This window comes from Amborella trichopoda, chromosome 8, assembly GCF_054954075.1.
Source record: "Amborella trichopoda isolate Santa Cruz 75 chromosome 8, AtrichopodaSantaCruz75HAP2 v2.0, whole genome shotgun sequence".
Taxonomy (NCBI): domain Eukaryota; kingdom Viridiplantae; phylum Streptophyta; class Magnoliopsida; order Amborellales; family Amborellaceae; genus Amborella; species Amborella trichopoda.
In genome coordinates this window covers 41,106,161-41,121,750 of record NC_142343.1, presented here as the reverse complement: position 1 = coordinate 41,121,750, position 15,590 = coordinate 41,106,161, and the positions used below count along the sequence as shown (strand labels likewise).

The following is a 15,590-nucleotide window of genomic DNA, read 5'->3' as shown; positions in this document are numbered from 1 at the left end:
AACTAAACACTTTTTTTTTTTTTTTGTTCTTATACCAAAATGCAAAATATATGCATTTTAGTTATTCTTAAACAAAAGAAAAAAGTTTATATAGAGCGGAGGCTCTAAACAATCAAACTGGAGCCCATCTAAAAAATTTACTAGAAGATGTTATTTTGATGTCCAAATATCTTCAAATTTATCATCTCGGCATCAAGATGCATGGACATGAGAAAAAAATGGATTTCAAGTTTTGGAAATAGTGTATCTTGTAACGTATTTTTGGATCATCAATTTTCAAGTTTTCATAGATCTACTCAATCTATAATATTTTTGAAGCTTTAACTTTTATAATTAAAGATGAAAATGTATTTTAAGGCTAGCACAAAGTTTTTAAGTATTAAAACCACATTTCTCAACACCATTTGAAGGTGCGTTTTACTTTAATTGTTTAGAGCCTCAACTTCATACAATCCTCACCCCAAACAAAATAGTTGACAAAGTATTTAAGTGGAATGATCTTTGTAAAGTGGCCACTATGTTGATAAATTGATTGCGTTGACAACCTCAATGACTTTTTGTGGTGATTAGACCAATTTAATGTTATTATCTTGATGTAAAATATCAAGATATAATGGTCCAGCGATAACAACCATGGAAGTATTCACCTATGGTCCTTAGCAAGTTTAGCTGCTAGTGTTGATGTTGCAAATCACTTAATGCTAAACAGTTAATAAAATATGTTGGGGGATGTTTTCATACAACCTCATCCCCACCACTTGGGACAACGACCGTATCTCATTTCCATCCTTTTGTATGAATGAACTCGGCCAAGTCGAGTCGGATTTGGCCAAGTCACTCAGTCTGAGCACCTTATTGAAGCAATTAGTGGTGCCCATATTCGGGCACCACCTGTACAGTACCGGAGTATTATATGGACTAGCCCAAGTATTATAGAACTCTGCTTAGAGTTCAATTGTACTTGGGTGAGTCGATATAGTACTTATCCAAGTGCTGTACACCGAAGCTTTAAATTAAAAGGGCACATAAATATACCCCCCATTTCCCATTTTCTTTACAATAAGAGGCCGGAATCCCCCTTGTTTTCATGCAAAAATTTGTATTATGCTAAAAAATCATTAGAGTTATGCATTGGAAACATCGGTTTTGAGGAAATATCCACTCGTTTTCTCGCATTTTGTAGATTGAAGAAATGAGGATTTCTTCTACCTGATTTTGAAAAACTAATGATTTCTTGAAATGTAATAGTCTATCTTTGACGAAAATCTGACCCAAGTTCTATCTTTTGTGTTTTTTATCCAACCATAGGCTAGTTCCCCCACAAAAAAATAAAAAAAATAATAAATAAATAAAAATAGGGTTTTATAGATTTTAAATTGGGATTTCCTATTAATCCAGAAATTTAAAAATCTAGGATTTCCTAGATCTGAAGTAGACCCCCCGATCAAGAGGGAGGTATGGCAAGGATTTTTAGTCTCGATTCACAACCTAGCACAAAGATAGGGAAATCAGCCTTGAAATTTCATGTATGTTACATTTTTAAATTTGAATTCATAATTTTACCTTTTTTATTGATTCAATTGTAATTGATTTATATTTTGTTTTACATGGAATTTGAGATTTATAATTTTTACGATTTTTTTTTTTCATTTTTCTTCATATTTTTTATTGTATTACAAGCCAATAGCACCGATTTTTTATCTCTGCTTTTATATGCATTTTTCTTTGTTCTTTTTTTTTTGGCATATTTTTTTTACTTTTTTGGATTTTTTCTATTTTTTTTTATATTTCCTTTGAGAACTTCTTTTGAGCAAACTCGGCCGAGTCCACTCAAACTCCTTACAGGGAAGGCCTGGTTCCCAAGACCAACACAAAACGATGCTCGTCATACTCTTGTCCTCCAACAACCAGTTCCTAAATTAAAGAAGGTTTTGGAGCCTAAAAATCCTTTATATTGACTTCCATCTAAACCTATGTTTCAAAGGCTCCAATGCAAGGATGCTTGTTTGATCAAATTAAATTACCTTTTATAACCTCGCATGCTTTGACATCCAACATCAAAGGGCATAATTGGTTAGGTCTTTTGAATTAGGGGATGCCGTTTGGCACTATGTCTTTGGGCTCAATCCCCACAAAAGTGAAGTTTCAACACACTCATGTGATAATTTTTTTTTTAAGAGATTTGTGCTAAATTTAATGGCGATCTTTTAAGATACTTTTTTTTAAGAGATTTGTGTTAAATTTAATGGTGATCTTTTAAGATCTTACACATATGATACATGGGTGTAGGGGATCTCAATCCCCACATAACTCACAACTTTTTTTGAGAGATTTTTGTTAAATTTAAGGCTGATCTTTTAGAATCCTACACATATGATACATGGGTGTGGGGGGTCTCAATACCCACATAACTCACAACTCACATATTAAACAAGAAAAGTGAAGTCCCTCACAACTGACATACTAAACAAGAAAAGTGAAGTCTCACACTCATGTAATGACTTTTTTTAAGAGATTTGTGCTAAATTTAATGGTGATCTTTTGGGATCATACACATATGATACGTGGGTGTGGGGGGGTCTCATAGGATCATTACTCTTGAAATATATATAAGGGTCTCATAGGATCATTACTCTTGAAATATAAATAAAGGTCTCATAGGATCAATACTCTTGAAATATATATAGCAAATATTATAAACAGAATGCATGTTGTAAAAAACAAATAATGCATTGTTGTAAAAAACAAATATTATAGCATCGTGTAAAAGAGATTGCATCTTGTAAAAGAGAAGTTGGGAGAGTGTTTTGGAGACTCTCTATATTTATACATGGTGTAAAAGAGAAGCGAGAGTTTTTTGGAGACTCTCTTTTATTTTTCATGAAATTGGTGACATTCTTCAATCACTTGATATTGAAATACTCCATTATTACATGTGTAAAAGAGAAACTCCATTATTACATGTGTAAAAGAGAAACGAGAGTTTTTTGGAGACTCTCTTCTATTTTTCATGAAGTTGGTGACATTCTTCAATCACTTGAAATTGAAATACTCCATTATTACAAGTGTAAAAGAGAAGCAAGACTTCCTTGTTCATGGGGGAGACCGCAAGGAAAATGCTATATTCCTAAAAGATAGCGAATTTCGTTTGATATGATAATGAGCACTCGAGATTACATTTCTTCAGTATTGCCTTGTGTGTCCCAATAAGGGCCCTATAAATGACTGCCCCAAATTGTAGTATTATACATCAAACATTTATTTGATGGGTCGGGTGGGTTTGAAGTTTGAACTTATAAACCTCAAAATTACAGCAACATTCACCATCCAATTGAGCTATGACCTTGATCCCATCTTCAAACACTTTCAAAGTCTACAAACAAAATACTATTATCTACAATGGCACATTGGCATTAAGCATTACATTCACACTCTCACAACTTTCACAACAAAGACCAGTCTCCCTCATGATCATCCCTGTCTTCTCTTATCTTGGGGAGGTGTAGAATTGCGTGTTCTCGATGACATTTCCGGTGACCTCACATTTCTAGCCTTGCAGGGAAACTCATGAATAGGATGAAAGCCGATATTCTCGATTGCCCCAACTGTCTTGTAAAGCCTCAGCCGTCTCAACTCTTCAGTAAGATTTAGTCGACAAAATTGGCTCCTAATGTCCATCATTGAATATTTCCTTAGCATTTGTCGATTTCTCGAGAGGCGAGTGCTGTCTTGTGGCCTTAAACAATTCTGACAGGTCCTTGGGCTTACTGAGAATGTTTGATCGGTAAATGGACAAAACCTAGAAGTCTTTAGGGTATTGATGTGAACTGGGAGGTCCCTTGTTATAGACATACAGGATTCCTTGCCCTTTCTTCCCCCTGTCTGCAAGCCGGACTCCGAATCTTCTCCTTCTTTATGTGCAGAGTGGTAACTATAATTAGGATAGCCAATTGAGTATGTTGAGCTTTGAGAGCTCGTATCCTCTTCATTGATCCACTCCTCTACACCCACATGAAAAATTGTAAAAGATAGATGAGAAAAATAAAAGATATTGCACTGTATGTAGTTGAGTAGCAAAGAAACCCATATACAACTGATATAGCCCATGGTTGCAAAAAAGTAATGAATCAAAATCCGAAGCACAAGAAACAAGTAGCAGGAACTTATTGCTTGGGTATAAAACTTTATACTTAATTCAGAATTCGGGTTATAAGGTTGAATCTCTAAAATTTTAAAGACAATGACCTCTAAATATGTTTTTATAATCCCTAAACTCAAAGCCAATCCTCTGAGAAGATAGTGTCCTAAAAAGATATTCTAAACACAATTCTGCTCTAGAAAGGGCTTAGCAAATATTGAAATTTCATATTTACTTCCAATAAACAATGGAAAGCATAAAACTGTGTGGGAGTTTGCTTGACTGGTACAATTCACTGCATCGAGTTTACCCGAAATCATATATGACGAGCAATTTAGACACTTGGACATAAAGTTACGGCCCTCGAAAGTCCTAAGATTCCTAATTTCCCCAAGAGACAACTCCCCGAGATTTCATCTTGGGTTTACTTTGCATTTTGGAACTCAAGCAGGAATAGGAAATGCATCACTTGCTCATCGTAGTAATTAACTTGTTAAGATGCACGCCTAACCTAGGGTTAAAAGCAATCTTTGTTTACTTAATAACCTAACACTTTATAGGTCTTATCAGCAAATTGAGTTCATGACAGCCCAATGTCTATCGCCACCACCTTAGCTATTAGTTTTAAAAATACTTCTATTAAAAATAATTACCAATAGCCTTAGAGAGCCAAGAATTGTGATGAGATGGTACCTTGTGACCAATCAATTGAAATGTCTGGCCGATAACTCGAAGCTAATTGACCACTTGAGTCACTATATTGAGCTTCACAGGAAGGAAAAAAGTTGTGAAGAGAATTTTCTGCGGAGGACATGGAGATGTCATCGAAAGGGCCGATGTCCCTAAACTCTGGGTCATCATAGCAGAAGCTCTCATGGTCTAGGGACGACACCTTATTCTTCCAATCTGGGACCAGACTTGATATCTCTGCCTCCATTAACGCTGCAATATCAATTGGATCTTGATCGGTAATTTCAAGCTCCTTCACCATCTCAGTTGCAACATCCATGACAGTGTCTGTGACTATGTCGAATGGGAAATAAATTTTCCGGACTCGACCTATCAAATTTGCATGTGATGAGTTATAATTCATGTCAGAAGAGAAAGCCAAACAAATAAAGAGACATGAAAGAATAAGCACAAGTAAAAGAGTCAAATATTTTGCATTTTTCTGAGGTTTTAAAAGTGCAACACAAGTATGAATTAGCACAAATGCTAAGCAAAGAGAAATCTATACCAAAAAGGAAAAGAAGAAATATCTTGCTTTCTCTAAATGTTTTGGTTAGTATGCTTCTTTAAGTTGGGGGGTTGCATTGAGTTCTGTTTTATAAATGTTTGTGGGATTTTGGCATTTGATACATATTTATTTTCACTTTAGAATTGGAGTTTAAAAGCAAGACTGCTTTTGAACATACCCTCCTTATCGGCCATTTGCACACTCAAGAAGATTGTATCATCATCTGGATTTTGTTTCCCAGTAATGATGAAGTCAGTGCCCCTCTTCGAGCCCATGTTGATAGATGCCATCGGCCACGACGACTCAAAATCAAGAATTTCAGACCCCAAGTTATTGGAGAGTAATGTTTCGCCATTAGCTTCTATCTCTAATTCACCATCTTCAATTTCCAGGAAAGGGTCAAGCAAGAGCTCTTTGGCAGATGGCCTAATTGGTGCGCTCTGCAGGCATCTTTCGATGAACCATTGGGCCTCTGGATCCATCACCCGATTGAGCGAGTCTGGCCGCTTACCCTGAACATGTGACATAAGGATGTGCATGGGTAAGATTCTGGCAACTGGAAATAAGGCATGAGTTGTCGGAATCCAAGGCTTACCGACGTGACTTTCTTGTATATCTGAGCCGGGTTGGAGCACTCGCTGTATGGGTAATCAGCAGTAAGCATCTCTAAAACACACATACCAAAGGAGTAAACATCAACAAGCTCGTTGTACTCCTCTTCATAAAGCTCTGGTGCCATAAATTCCGGTGTGCCTGAGCAAGAGAAGTACACAATCGTTTGTATGTCCTTGATGACTATATAATCTACATTAAGCATGTCTGTCGTAAAAATACATACATGCGTGCATACATACACGATACATACATACATGTAAACATACACACATACATATATACGTACAGATATACACATATATATACATGCATATATGCAAACATACATACATGCATACATACATAGTTATACATATATACATAGCTATTTATATGTGCTTCTATGTATAAACACATATAAAAGAGAGAGAATATTTTATGCAAGCCTGGGTTTTCCATAGTTGGCTGGCCTCAGACCCTAAGATGAGCAGAGGAATAATATGCCGTAACTGTTTGTTGTTGACATCAGACAATTGAGTTGTTGACATCAGACAATTGAGTTGGAGCTAGGGCTGGCAATGGACCCGAACCTAACTTGGGACCTGAGGGGTATCCAATCCTGGTTTAGGTATGGGTCCAAAAATTAGACCCGGCAGGTCAGGTCCAAATCCAAATCTTGGACCCGAACACTATTTGGGTTCGGGTCTGGGTCCGGTAATATTTCTCAAGTCCTAATATATAAAATATATTTAAATATAATCAAATACATTAATATTTTAATTTTTGGATAGGGTCCAAGTCCTGGTCCCATACTATATTTTCAGTCCGGGTCTGGGTCCCATATCATTTTTTGGGCAGACCCGGACCCGACCCGTCCCATCCCGTTGCCGCCCCTAATTGGTGCCAGAAAAAACTGTCACAAGCTAGATGCCGCGTAATACACAAACCCCATAAAAATATATAAAGTAAAAAGATTCTAAGGCTGAGGGCCTATACTATTGCTATAGGGAAAAAGGCTAATAAAGGGTCTTAGCTAGATTTGTTTGACCCCAAAAGTATGAAATCAAATTTATTCCTCTTTAAAGTCAATCTTAAAGAGAAATTGGTTTTGTAGCTCAGAATATGCTCCATCTCAATTCCTCAAAGGCAACTAGGGAGCAACTAATTACTAGATAATGAAATCTAGGGTTTTAAGACTTAAAAGGAGCAACTAATTACTAGATAATGAAATCTAGGGTTTTAAGAGTTCAAAATTGTTTAACCTTTTTTTTTTTTTTTGAACTTTATAAAAGTGTGAATCAAACATGTTAAAGAATACCAAAGTGATAAAAATCTACCTAGCTAGTTGTTTTACCATTAGGCCTATAGTGTAGCTATAGGCCACTTGATCTATGCAATCTTTCGCTCTATAAAAAATGTAAATATATAAGATGTACTAACTAGTCGAAGGTACATTACACGATGCTCCAACAAATTAGGCGAAAGAAAATACTTAACATGATTAAATAAAAAAAATAACTTCAGTTTTTACTAAATTTTTAGGCTATTGAACGCATCAGTTTATTTTTTCTGTACTTTCAATTAGTTTGTTATATTTGTCCTAATTTCTAGTTTCCCTAGGTATATATTTCATCCCCAGTAATTCTCTACAGATAAAGTACGGTCATTTTATTATACAAAATATTTCTCAACTATTTAATTTAAATGATAAATTAATATATTACTATTAATTTCATTTAAATTTAAGATCTATAGCAGAATTACTTTTCCGTTGAATTTTATTTAACTTCTCACATTAGTTTTCATTAATTATTTTAAAACAAAATGTAGCAATTCTCTAGCAATTCACATTAGATTTGGAGAATAAATAAGGAGGTTTTTTTTGGGGAGAACAAGAAATTTTTAAAAGCATTCTATTCGGATTTAGATATCAAAGAAAATGATTTTCTACTGAAGAGAGACATGAGTGTTTATTTTTAATTTGTGTTTGGTTTTAGAGAGATTGTAAAAAGAGAGTTACGAATAAAATGATATGTGGTTTGTGTGAGAACACGTGTATGAGAGAGAGAGAAGAGAGTTCCTCTTTAGTGTTTAGAACAGTGGTAATAATAAATATCAAGTTAGAGCAGTGTGACTACGATCGGACAGGTCATCGAAAAACTAGTCCAACCGTCAGCCGAACCGATTTGACCGGATTTTAAAAATATTAAAAAAAACATGAATAATAGTTTGAAAATATGCAATATGTTAAATTTTTTTTTTTTAAAAAAAAAGAGCCCATTTTGTTTAGTTAGTTGAACTTATCAAAATTGGTCACTCAAACTAGTCAAAAATAGCCAAATACTAGTTTTGATTAAACTCAATTTGTACTTTTAGACTAGACCAACCAAGGTACCAATCAAATAGAAAGAAAAAGAGAGATTATCTATCTTTAGTGAATGTCAAGTTAGAAGGAAGTTTTGAAAGGAAAAGAGAGAAAATAGATGATGCTGTTCTTGCCTATGACACTGTGGGCCGCTTGAGATTGACGAAGGATAGCAGCCAAGCCCAGGTCTCCAATCTTAACTTGAGAAGAATGTCCATTGATAAATATATTATCACATTTTAGATCTCTGTGGATGATGGGAGGGCAGTGGCTATGGAGGTAAACAAGGCCTTGTAGTATCTGTCGACCCCAGTTCTTGATAGCTCGCATGTCCACTCTCCTGTATTTTTGCCTGTACCTGCAGCACACAATCCATGCCTCACTTCAGATCCCACCTAACACGCATTTGGTTAAGAGTGGTGTTCACAAAATGGGATTCTATATCTTGAGCCCATTTATCTTTGTTATAAAGAGGTCACAATTATTAGTAGCTATTAGATATCAAATTAGATAGCTTGGGGTGCTTGGTTTGAAATTTGACGGACATAGGGGTGGCAACATGTCAGGTATGGCTGGACCTGGACCTGGACCCGGACCCGGATAGTATTCGTGTCCAGGTTTTGGACTCGAAAACGATCTTTCGAGTCCAAAATTTAGATTCATACCCAGACCTGAGGCCGGGTCTACCCGTCGGGTACCAAGGCTAGTCGGGTCCATTGCCACCCTGTGACTATGAGCTTCTTCTTCTTTTTTTGGCCCTTTTTTTTTTTACCATTATATAAAATACACCCATATTATTGGCAACATTTGGAGTATTGCACAACATTCATGAGTACCCACGTTCTTTATTGTTTAATGTAACAACTAGAAATTCCCGAGAAACAAATGTATTGTTGAATACCCACATATACCCATATTATTCAAGTAGGATTTGGGTCGGGTCCGCCTGAATCGAGATTTCAGGTCCAAGTTTTGGACTCATACCCGGACCCGAAGTCGGGCTTACCCGAGGTCGAGTCTACCCGATAGGTCCTGGATCTGATCAGGTTTATTGCCATCCCTAAACAAACATGATTGATTATGACCTCCTTGTACCTAAAGTAAATAGTTTATTTGTATAATTATACTTAAAAAATTGCCTGATGAACGAGGGATTTGCCCGAGTCAAATCCCATACGGAAAACCTTGGAATTATCTAAGTTTTCCTATGAAAAGAAATGTAAATTCTATCTTATGAATAAAAGTACAAACAAATTAATATAGAAAGAAAGGAGGCGGCATTACTCGCGCAAGGTTCCGGATGCAAACAACTCAGTGATGAAGTTGATTGTGCGAGAATCGGTGTCTACCCATGAAGCATAAGATTTGATGATATTATCGTGATTCAAAGTGCGCAGAAGATGAACCTCCGAATATAGGCGTTGCAGTTCATCTGGTGTCCTGAAAACATCTTTGAGCTTCACCTGGTTCCAAGCTACCTCCATTCCTCTTAGCTCATCAAAAGCTTTGTAACTGTTGTATCAGAAGCAGTATGGTCAAGAAAAATGTTGTTTGTGTTTTTTTCTTTTTTATGTTATTCGTTCTTTATTTTAAATTTGGCATTAAAGAAGTTTAGGACTATAAATTTTTCAGAAAAGAACACAAGAATTATGAAATATTAAATGCTTCAAATTTTGTAATAAAGGATACACAGTCTTTGTCGCCCCTTTCCCAAGTATGTCATTGAACTGCAAAAGAAAAGGCCGAGTCAAATTAGTTGGACTAGCTAATGGAACTTTGATGGATAAAAATGCATAATTGAACTAGAATGTTAGATATGAGATTGTTTACAAAGAGACTATTTATCTTTTGTGTGTGGATGTCACAATCATTCCCACTCATTAGATGTCAAATGTTATAGCTTGGGGTGAGTAATAAAGTTCAAGAATTATTTTTTTTGGAACTTTGTATCTATTTAATAACACTCTTACAACCACCCGTTTTGAAATTTAAGAGACGAATGATTATAACATCCATATACAAAAATATAAATGATCTATTTGTAAACAATCTCGTAAGATATTGCATTTAGAGGAAAAGGGGGATAGGCATGGTCTTAATTGTGGTCAAAGAGAAAAACAAAGTTCAAAGAGAGATGTGTGTGTGCTGTGGAAGAGAAATACGCGCCTTTATAGCGTTTATAAGTGTCAATTCAAACAAAAAAGGGCGACTGTCAATCATGCTCTTCAAAGAAGATTTATGCATTCTCATTTTTAACAACCACACCATTCATTGTTAACAGTCATGTCGTTTCACAAATTTGTGTGCCTGGGTAGTCGTTAACTGCGTGCGGTCGATTAATTGTTTTTACTTATTCTTTGTTGACTAGGTTGTTTTTTCATCATCACTATTATCATTCAAGATTTATTTCAATTATTTGGGATCGACTACACATTTAAGTTCTCAACCATCATTAGGTGTCACTGTCATTAATTATGTGACACTATCAATTTCTAAACTCTAATGTTAAAAAAATGAACAAACAACTTTGTATTTTTATATTTTATTTATATAAACATGTATAATATAATGTTTGTGTGTAATATAAAGTTTGTCTCAAGTACTCTCACGCAGGGATGAATCCTTAACGTACTTTGTTAAAAGAACATCAAGTAAGAGACAATCAACTCATGTTTACTCAGAATTTCATACAAAAACTGACGTCTCTCTCTCTTTTGTATTTGAAAAAAAAAAAAAGTGAAAGGTGACTCCTAAAAATACTTAGATAACTTGAACAAAGAAATGCTTAATACATTATACTCAGTATTTATATTTTATGATCAAATAAATCAAATTACTTTCTTATAGACAATGAAAATATCATCATCAATTTTAGGGAATTATTCCATGGTAACCCCTTTCATAATCCCTATCAAATGATATAAAGAATAATTTATTCTTGCCCCTCCAATTGTCCATGTTGCCCATTTTTTTTTTAAAAAAAATCCTCATTAAATGCTCCAAGATAATTCTCAAATGACATTTACGTTATTTCTCTATGTTCACTCTTTATTTCTTGTTTCTCAAAACCCATAACTCCACTTTATATTTTGATGAATCACAAAGGCACATGAATCACTAACAACATACTCCATGTTTCCACTATGCAAAGAGCGAGAAGAAGGGAGCAATGGTTTTTTAAAAGTAAAAACCATAGAAGAAAGAGAGATTGAAAGGATGCGAGTGACATTTTATAATTAGTTTAGGGTACTTAATGAAGGTTATAATAAAAAAAAATAAAAAATATCCTATTATCTCTTATTTTCAACTTCTATATCTCATCATATCCAAAAATTAAAAATATTACTTGTAAGCAAAATGACTCCATCTTTTCCATCTTTCAACCTCCTAAACCCTTTGACCATATATTATTGGCCTCAACAACTTATAAAATGATTATATGTCTCTCTCTCTCTAAAACTCCATCTCTTTCTCACATCATTCTCTATCTCTTTCAAAATTTTCTCTCTCTCTAAAGTCCAAAATCCATCTCTTTCTCTCTTACATCATCGTCTCTCTCTCTCAAAGCTTCATCTCTCTCCCTAAAACTCAAACTTCATTTCTCTCTCTAAAACTTCCTCTCTCTCTCTCAAATCCAAACTCCATCTCTCTCTCTCTCATACATATAAGAAGGTGTGCTCGTGTTCGAGCTCAAGCTCAACCCCTTGGTTAGAAAACTCATCGAGAAGCGAAGAGAGAGAGAGAGAGAGAGATGAAGTTTTAGAAAGAGAGAGATGGAGTTTGAATAGGGTGTCATTTTAATATTTGTTTGGGTCAAAATTTTATGGTCAAATGGGTCTAGGGGTTGTAAAATAGAAAAGATCGAAACTTTTTTCTTACAAGTAATATTTTCAATTTTTGAGTCTCATGAGATATAGAAGTTAAAAATAAAAAATAAAGAGATATTTTTCCTAAAAATAAATGACAGTAGAGACATTTGGAAGGGGCAAAGAATGAAATATTTGTAAACTTCTTAATGTTGTTTGATAGGGATAAGTAACATTTTTAGTGATCATAATGATATTTTTTACCTTAATTTTAATGGGAGTATTTTTGACACAAGTCAGTGGCAAGATACTTATATCTCTTATACATTCTCTTATACATTATGCACAACACATTTAGTTTTTGGATGCTATTTTAAAGCCATTTCATTGGTCATTCGCTGAAGAAGAAAGTACCCTTCATGAATACTATTCTCTCTCTCTCTCATACAAAAGAACTCTCTTTCTCCCCCATATACGCCTATTCCTTTACTCTTCTAGAAAATTTACGATTTTTCCAACTTGTTTTGCATGATTATTTCACCATATCTTCGGTTTAATAATTGCATTAGCCGAATTAGAATTTGGACCATTGGTCAATATATACTCCTTGTATTTTTGCAATCCATTTAGATAAGAAAAAGTACAGAATGAAACTATTTAACTTTTGTACAAAGTAATCATAAAAAGTGAAAATATGTATATTCAAGCCTTAAGCTCCCATAGATGCATATTATATAAACCACACAATTGAATTATTGAACCACGTAGATGTATTACATAATGCATACATTGTATTATTAAGGATGCATTAGACGTTTGTATGATACCCTATTTATAGGGTCACATCTTTGTGGTACAGCTTATATATAGCCTGTTTACGGCTTAATACTTCATGGGTGTATATTTCAACAAATTGAAGTTGTTCACAGTTGTAGTCAAAGATATCAAATTGTGTATATTTCAACAAATACGTGAACATAGTTGTACAGTCAAAGATATCATGTTGTATATATTTCAACAAATTGAAGTTGACCACGGGATGTGAAATTGGGTGCATGTATTTATTGCATTGATCAAGCTCAAAGTTCAAATTAGGTGCATGTATTTATTGCTATCAAATTTCATATCATATGGTTATAAGTAATTGTAACCACCTTATAAAATCCAATATATATATAGAGAGAGATAAAAGCTGAACCAACTGTATGTGTATGTATATACTGTTGATCAAACCTGTATAAGCATACCATCTAACTTCTTTGCTAGCACCATTCAAGAATGGCAATTAAAAATAGTTTAAGAAAACCCAGTTATTTTGGTCCAATGAAGAGGCATGCAATTTCGAAGAGAAAGAACATAAAACAATAAAAATAAAAATGAGCAAGAATTCAGAGCTGTTTTCCCCAACTAACAATGAACTTAATTGCACAAAAAATAAAAGGATAGATAACAGAATATGGAAATGAACGCAAGAACATAAACATATAATCAAGTTAAAAAATTACAAAATACACAAAAGGAAGCAATTAAATGTTACGAATACTCACTCGTCCATATCGACCTGAAGGATCAGTCTCGACGTAACAGGGTTCGGGTTCACTGTAATTTGGTGGCCTATGCTTGAACATGTTCGCCAGAAAACTAAAGCTTTAAAGGTCGAAAAAGATTTCTGAAGGTGGACTAGATCCTCGGTTTTCCTTCATGATTCTCATAAGAAAAAAGCCCAAAAAGCAACCAAAATAGTCTGGAATAATCAATCCTAAGCATGATCCAACCCATTTTCACTACACGGTGATAAAACTGGAATTCTTGTAACTTAAATCCCTTCCCAAACATGGAGTACAAACAAGAACTATAAAAATCCACTTAAGGAACACAAACTTTTATGCTATGAAAACCACAAAAAGTAGGAGAAATATGAGCCACCCAAGATTTTAATGGAAACGAAACACCAAGAGGATATAAAGATCGGATTTTGGAAGATATAAAAAACCCAAAAGAATAAAATTGGGCTTTTTTAGAGAAATCAACAAAAGTAGGATATTGTTCAAAAACAGGTTAGAGTGTTTTCAAATATGTCAAAAGAGAAGGCAACCAAATTGCAAGGAAAAAGAGGTAAATCCTAATTCAAAATGAGAATTGGGTTAAAGAAAATGGGGGATCTGAATTTGAAAAATCTATGTTTAGGCATGTTTAGCTTCATTTGCATTGGTTTGAGAGTTGATTTTTGTGGAGGCAGAGAGAGAGAGAGAGAGAGAGAGAGAGAGAGAGGAGTCAAGGATGGAGGGCGAGAGGGAAATGTAGATATTGTGAATGAAGAGAGTGGAGAAAGAAAGGCATATTATTATTAAGCACGACGCATCGTGTGAGTTGTGGGCTCCTACCCCATAATATCTCTCCCTCGGCTTAGCTCGATCGGCTTCACTCCACCCAGTGTCAGAAAACTCCACTCCTCGCCCCATGCCCCAGCCGAGTCTGATTAACTCGCCTCGAGTAAAAAATACAAGGAATTTTTAAATAATAAAATATATATATATATATGAAGCAAATTTTAACAAAATATAATTAATTATAGTAAAAAAACGTAGCAAAATTAGATTTTAAAATTTGAGTTTGTGAACGGGGCTATTTTTGAAATGTTTAGAAATGGGTACATGTAAAAATAAATATTCATTACTTTCCAATTTTGCTAAAATGATGGAAAACATATATAAACATGTTATATATATATATATATATATATATATATATATATATATATATATATATATATATATATATATATATATATATATATATATATATATATATATATATATATATATATTTTTTTTTTTTTTTTTTTTTTTTTTTTTTAATATTCCAGAGTTTGACCTCCAACTCGAGACAACTCATGCTCGGCATGGGCCCGAGCCCGGGTAACTCAGCCCAGTAGAAACTACTTGGCCAACTTTTTGAATGTTATTAAAAACCCAAATTGGCAATGTGAATTGGCCATATAGGGTATCGGTCCAGGTCGGTGTATCACTTAACCAAATTGGCGTTCACCTGAGAAGATAAGCCAAAAAAAAAAAGAGAAAACAAAAAAATTTGGAAACTAATAAAAAAGTGGAGTTAGATTGGTAGGGTCGTTGTCATAATTGGTTGGTTATGTCAAAGAACCGGCTGGTTCCTAACATACCAAAGTCACAATATATTGACGGAACTAGACCAGTCCCCCAAAAAACCGGTCCAGAGCGAGCGATTCGATCCTCCTGGTATGCTTTTTGTAGAAGCATTACGCGGTCAAAATTAGGCGATTTCTTTCTATGGAATATTGGTGTAAACAATTTGGGGTTGGGTCAAGGTTGTCTCTGACTTAGACCCGACAAAGTTATAGTTGGGCCTGGACCAGACCAGGTTAGTCGGGTCGGATCTAGTTCTAGATAAAATCTCAAGGATTTGTGTACA

The 15,590-nt window shown here is 34.6% G+C and overlaps 1 protein-coding gene across 1 annotated transcript; it reads right to left on the bottom strand.

The window, feature by feature from the left end:
* Window positions 1-3,319: 3,319 nt before the first annotated feature.
* On the bottom strand, window positions 3,320-14,455 carry WNK5 (WNK family serine/threonine-protein kinase 5). Its single transcript, XM_006843643.4, has 8 exons — window positions 13,688-14,455; window positions 10,024-10,061; window positions 9,619-9,846; window positions 8,469-8,692; window positions 5,971-6,128; window positions 5,554-5,887; window positions 4,832-5,197; window positions 3,320-4,001 (listed from the first exon to the last, which is right to left on the bottom strand). Exons 1-8 carry the CDS (start codon window positions 13,766-13,768, stop codon window positions 3,472-3,474), a joined length of 1,959 nt encoding a protein of 652 aa, XP_006843706.1. The 5' UTR covers window positions 13,769-14,455; the 3' UTR covers window positions 3,320-3,471.
* Window positions 14,456-15,590: the final 1,135 nt, after the last annotated feature.

Bases quoted from the DNA above. Each gene is read 5' to 3' on its own strand.
- WNK5 (XM_006843643.4), bottom strand. From the start codon at position 13,768: ATGTTCAAGCATAGGCCACCAAATTACAGTGAACCCGAACCCTGTTAC. The intron at 8,693-9,618 runs GTAATGCCGCCT...TGTGTGCTGCAG, and splicing joins GCATCCGGAACCTTGCGCGA to GTACAGGCAAAAATACAGGA. The intron at 5,198-5,553 runs GTATGTTCAAAA...CAAATTTGATAG, and splicing joins GCAAATGGCCGATAAGGAGG to GTCGAGTCCGGAAAATTTAT.